The sequence below is a fragment of the Odontomachus brunneus genome, unplaced genomic scaffold, assembly GCF_010583005.1.
Source record: "Odontomachus brunneus isolate Ranch 3 - 2012 unplaced genomic scaffold, Obru_v1 Obru_scaffold_080, whole genome shotgun sequence".
Lineage (NCBI taxonomy): Eukaryota > Metazoa > Arthropoda > Insecta > Hymenoptera > Formicidae > Odontomachus > Odontomachus brunneus.
In genome coordinates this window covers 1,005,782-1,012,329 of record NW_022639530.1, presented here as the reverse complement: position 1 = coordinate 1,012,329, position 6,548 = coordinate 1,005,782, and the positions used below count along the sequence as shown (strand labels likewise).

The following is a 6,548-nucleotide window of genomic DNA, read 5'->3' as shown; positions in this document are numbered from 1 at the left end:
TTAAAGTATAAGTGCATGACGGCAGTCCTCGCTGTTATAACTCATTTACCATATCCTGCATAATCACTCACAAATTTTCTACAATTAATATCTCGATAATTATTGCGAATATCACAAGACGGTGCAAGACTTTTATGTTCACCTCAACCTGTTCTACGTCCCTACAAAATGCCCGGAGGAGAGTGTGAGACACTCTGTATATAATTATATATATAATATATATAATGTATATAATTTTTATTATATATATAATATATATACATATATTTATACACACATACATACATCTTTCTTTAATTATTCACTTAATTAGAGTTGCACATCATTTGTTTCTTAGTGTAGGAATTATATGAATTTATACAAAGATATTGCGTAAATATCTTGGGGTTTCTCTTGTCGACGTTTCTGCGATGAAATTTTGATAAAAGTGCTTCTATATCGCAAAGTGGGCAGAATTGCACTGCTCTTGGTTTCATGCTGTTCTCCACAGCGGCATGCCGGCAGCACGTTCTCCACTATTCTACTATACTGTCAGTTTTACCGACCGTCAGTACCAGACCATCGGGTCATCTCTCTGTGCATTTTAACACCGGCACAAGATGTACTTTGTTAGAACTAATTGCCAATTACGACGCGTCGCTGCTCACGTCAAATGCATGTAAATTGCGCAGTGTGAGCGACGAGGATCGTCGACGTTGGATACTGTTCGTCTTGTGTATTAAGCAATTGCATTTGTTTTGTGTATCGCTTGAACAATATATAGGCAATTTTATTTCAAGTTTTTGAGAAGTTTTTCAAGATTTTGAGATACACGTGACATTTAGAAAGTGTCATACAACTGAATCTATTGAAGTATTAGTGCAATGAAAAATCGCCGGATGCTCTATAAAAATAATCCGTTTTATGTTTACATGAGTAGTTTAATAGTACTTGCGCATGACAAGGCTATGTAAATTATTATCTCGTTTTCATGATTATCATCCAGACAAAAATCGCGGCAATGTGTGACAAACAGTTAACATAAACGTTCGCACACGATTCCGTTACGAAACTGTAGAGAAATTTTACCTTCAATGTTATTTCTGACTTCTGAAGTCAGTTACGCATAAATGTATGTGTGTCGATTATAATACGAAGCGTGACGTTTCTCTGTTACTAATGAATTCAGAACTACAAATACGATACCGCAGGATTCTTGGTATGTCCAATTGTCACAGCGTGTCGATCTTATCGCGATACCGAGCAGGAATGCGTATTATGTCGCGTGACAGTTTAATTTAATGAAAGCACCTCGAAAGCCCGCAAGCTCTCGATAAGCAGCGAAGCCGCGGGATGAAAGGGAATAACGATGGACTTCCAGCGAATACACGAATGCAAATATATTGTCTCCTCGGGCGTCGATTCCAGATCAATGTAGATCACGTTCTCATCATGTAATCCCAATAATTCTTTCGAGCGACATATGCAGCTGTCAATATAGTGTTCGCAGGAGTTGTAATTTGAATTTTAGACAACATACACGTGAATTGCGATAAGTTGGCCACGAGAAAACGAGTCACTCCCATAGCTAGATTACAGCTCGAAGTTCGGCGGAAACGAGGTATTACGGTACGAAGAGCAGTGTCGGCAGATGTACCGTTATGCGATTGCTATGCCACTGCGCCGCTCTAGAGAATGTGGGTGGAAAGTGAGCGTCTCTACTATTGTCTTCCTATCTCTTTTCTACCTCATCACACTGTAGCCCCATCGCACGCCGTTGCATTTCTGTGCCCTTTGTATCGTCTTATTTCTCCACGTAATACCCTTTCGACAAATTAATCATGTTTCATGTTTCTGTACTACGAATACTTTATCTTTGGGATCACACGTTTTTTATTATATTATTGTAGATTTTGGGGAGATGCGAAGTCTAGGACCAGAAGTCTAGGACACTTATTTTGGACTCTCTTTTATCATTAAAAGTGCCTCGAAGCGGTTTTTCAATAGCAATTTAAATTTTAAGTTAAGTTGCTATTTAAGTTTAAACTCCATTCTAACAATTGCTTAAACATAGTTTAAACTTAAATCTAAATTTATACTACTATTGAACAATCGGTTTCAAATTGGCCTGGAAGCCAATCCGAAAGCTTATAACTCACGTTTAGAGGCACTTTTATGGATAAAAAAAAGAGTTCAAAATAAGGACTTATGCGAATAGAAAAATAAAATAGAAGGACGAAATTCCTAACGTCATTAATTAAAGTTTTACGGGATTGCTACAGCGAGAACTTAAATGAGATAAATCAATTGGTAATTCTTCAATTTTGTCTTGAAACATATAGATATTTTTGCGTTATCTGCTGAGGAATTCAAGCATGACTTGTCCTCTATTTGTCTATTCTGCATGTATCCGCAGATCCCGATGGATTTGACTTATAGCACGTAAGTTTTAAGCGCATCGATGAGAAGCAGAGACAGGCTTACTGTATTTTGGTGAAACCGCAAACTGCCCGACCGGCGAAGCGTGCCGCCGCGAATATTTGCAGGTGCCAATTCGACTTGACGTCCGTCACAGCCGCCGCGTCTCGATAATTCTGACAGCTCGGCGACCGGCTGCACCTGCAACGAAATCAACGTTAATATTGCAATGCGCACTCATCAGGCACACCCTTAAGCCGTATCGCGCGCGGAGTGTGCGATTGCGGTGAGATTCATTTTCGTTTATGAATAGTCACGTCAAATATCCACGCGATAAATACAAAACGACGTGCATCTGCCATGGGCGACCAGGCAACTAAATACTACAATATCCACAGAGTATACAGGGTGTCTGATATAACGCTCAACGTCCACACGAGCGGTAAAAGTGAATATATTACGATTTTTCACTTTATTCTGACAATATTCAGTACAAGATATATGAAAAATCTTGTAAAATATTCACGTTTCGACAACCACATTTCTAGTATTCTAGTATGTAGAATAATGGGTTAAATCGATTGTTGAAACATAGAAAAACTTGAACATAATTCCGCTGTATTTTACAGATTTATCGACACATCAGTGTGCAAAGATTAATATCATTTCTGTCGATTTCTCTCATTTTATGTACAGAGTTATCTAGCTGAGGTTATCGAAAAATAAACGGTTTACGAAATATTTCATATCTTGAAAATTATCACGATAAAATCGTAAATACTTCGGAAAACACTCATTTCTCGATAATTTTATCTCGAATATTTTTGTTACGCAGGATGATTAGAAGAATTGATTTGTGTTAGGAATGAATCATATGATTCCACTAAAAAATTCAAGATGACCATAAAATAACCTTCGAAATCGTTTGCAGGCATTATTTTCCTAAATTATTTGAGATAGCGGAGATATTCAAGGCGATAACAGTTACTGCCTCTCACCGTACATATTTAATTTATCATGCAATTATTTTTCACGCAATCTTATTGATTCCTTCCTAAACGCGCGAGTATTTTTCGGACGTACATCTGATACTCCAAAATTCCTCAATTTAACGGATCAGTCTTGCAATCTTATTACTCGCAATCGCGTGTTATCTCGAACGCATATTCGCTATCGGGGGATTAACGAGGACATATGAAATGCACATAGAACGCGCCGATACCCCTAGCCGACCGTTTAATTCCCATTAATCACCGTTACGAACTGCACCGCCTGTTATCGACGTGTCTGCGTGCTCGATACGCGCACTTCGTCTATCGGGCGTGTAACGGGCACGTGCATACGCACGACTTACGTGCGTACACGCAGCTCGACACATCGGGACCGGGCTCGTGCAACGTACAGGAAGCAGGATGTTGACCGAGAGGGGCCTACCAACGGGTTGCCTATACATAAGTATGTAAATCACGTCACGTTCCTTCTGCCGACGTTGCTGTGCCGCAAAAAGAGAGAGGGAGAAATGAAGACCGGGTCTCCCTCTTCCTCTCTCTCTTTCTCCCTCTCTCCCTTTCACATACGCGCATCGAGACTCGCGACACCCGATAGACATGCCTCTCTCCCGCTTACACCGCAGCTGGCCATTCAGTACGGAGGAGTTCTCTTCAGTGATAAATGAGAATTGTGAATTCAAGTGAGTATCGTCACGCTCCAGTACACCACAAGACCCTCGCCTGGTTACACGCGATTATTCTTGGTTTCGAGCAGCGGCTTATCGAGAGAGACACGTATCGAGGATGAAAGATTGCGGGAAAAAGAGATATCGCAACTTGGAACCCGCAAAGTAAAGGATCTCTGAAGGTTCACGAGTTCCGACTCACACCCTACGCGCGTGTAACACGCTCGGCTTGTAAGCGAATTGCATCCGGTTTCTCCCTCTCGAAGTCTTCCTCCCTCTCTCTTATGTTCATTTCCTCTCCTGTCGTCCTTCTATAGACTCACAAGCATTTTTGGTTTTCTACGTGTTTAGGTTACTTCTAGGAAAAATGAAAGTCCGCTTCTCTATTCATTCTATTCATCCCTTATTCATTCTTTTCTCCCGATAGAGAAAACGCCTTTACGACGGCACAATATACGGGAACACGCGTGTCGCATTTAAAGCCCGTATCGATCCCTCTGTGTTCCCTGAAGCGCGTCGATGCACGAAATTTCCGGATCAGCCGTTCAATCCACCCCGGAGATTAAAGTCGCGCGCGCGTGCACGAGTCATGGTGAAAGGGAGAGAACGGGACGACGGACGGAATTACATATTTTGTTTCTGCCTAGAGAGAACGGCATTTTTCGCATTCCACGGCTACGGGGCAAGGTCAGACGCGCGGGCATCTCCCAGACCCCCTTTTACTTTTTCACCCGCGTTCTCCAGCCGAACCGACTGGATCCCTTGGGCTCCTCCATGAAGGCAGACGCGCTCCCGAGGTCGATTTGTATCTCGCTCAGTGACGATAGAAGCAGAACAGATTCTCGGTAAGGCTGCTATTTTCACGCGACACTCTCGCCCCGAGTATAGTTTTATTACGGACCATGACTCACACACGCGATCCCGCTATATTCGTTGTGCCAGCAGTGGCAATGAACCAACCGACATCGCACGGCGATCACCGGTCTTACCGCGCTCGTCCACACCTTTCGCACGCGCGCTTTTTATATATTCGGGATAACAACAGCGACGCGTTGACCTGTCCGAGTCCCGTCAACGTAGCTCTACTCTGTCATTGGTGTCATTGTAAAACGCAAGTCATGTGCGAATCTCTTCGTTCGGTCTTTCCGTATTCTAATGGCAGCCAGAATCATTTGTGTCCGGGCCATTCTAAAGAAGAATTTACACCTTGGATAAATAGCAGAAAACAGAAAGGCAAAAACCAGTTGGAACTCGCCGCAGGTAGAAGAGCAGAAACTGTCGACCACCAGCGCAAGTTCTGATTGGCTTCTGCCTTTTTGCTCTTCTGACGAGATGTGAATTCTTTCTAAAACTATATTTCGATATCCACTACCAGTAAAAACTTATAATACACGTAACATAGATTATAGATTTTCAATACTGACAGTGAATATCGAAACGCAGCTTAAGAAATGCTCGTTTTTTGGAGCATTTTTGTTGAAAAATCGTTAAAAATAACATACTTAGCAATTTTTTTACAGAAGAACTTCAATTAGAAGGATAAAAGAAGTTTTAATAATTTTGGGGAATTTTTTCGAGCAGAAAAAGGAGGAAGAATTTTTTCAAGGAGGGAAAGGAAGACACTAATGATTCTGGTTACCACTCTGAAGATAGCGGAAATACGTTGTCACTTTGTTGCCTCGAAGTGTTAAGATGACAACGAAAAAGTACTGTGCGACGTATTGTATTTTATTAGAACGACGATGCGCTTCATTGTCGTCACGTGCCAAAGTTCTACGAAACGACACTCGATCGACTCCTTTCCATGACCTCTGAGGAACCTGAGGATTCCTCGGCGCCTTTCACCACGTTCGGTGTGGATTTCCCTGCGCGATACTGAACGATATTTACACGCGTTTTCCTAACGGTATTCTTGTCAAGACCTCAAGGTTGTTGCAAATGCGATAAGAAGTAAGTGCTCAACAAGACAGACGATAAGCTAATCATCGAGTACCGATAGTCGATTTTAAGGTCAGTGTGGCGTAATGCTATTGCGTTCTAGCGTGCTCAATCAGTGGAGATTATTAAATTCACCTGGAGAATGCAACTGAATTTGGAGGCTTGTTTATACTAATAACCCTATTGCTGCTTACTCGAGAAGAGAAAGGTTCGTTTACTGAGTACGAGGATGGGTTGTTCAATAACGATCAATACAAATCGCTGGAGAAAATAGAACAAAGGATAAAGTACTGTTGCTCGTACTATCTTTTTGTTTTTACGTTTAAAGATGTGGTTCGATATTCACTGACTGTACTGAAAATTTATAGTTTATGTTACATACATAGATAAAGAAGATGTTGTAATAAAAATTACGTTAAAGTTATATTATTTTTTATAATGTTCTTTTTAAAGCTGAATTATATTAAATTTGTAGTACAAATATAATTATAGAAATTATATATATATATATATATATATATATATATATATATATATA

General features: G+C 40.8%; 1 protein-coding gene across 2 annotated transcripts in view; it reads right to left on the bottom strand.

Annotated features, from left to right (window-relative positions):
• Positions 1–6,548, bottom strand: part of LOC116847574 (unconventional myosin-XVIIIa-like) — a 79,250-nt gene that overhangs the window by 64,220 nt on the left and 8,482 nt on the right. For both annotated transcript variants that reach the window (XM_032822688.1, XM_032822689.1), the window contains exon 5: positions 2,464–2,598. In XM_032822688.1, the coding sequence (XP_032678579.1) occupies positions 2,464–2,598 (135 nt within the window). The remainder of the gene's footprint in view (positions 1–2,463; positions 2,599–6,548) is intronic.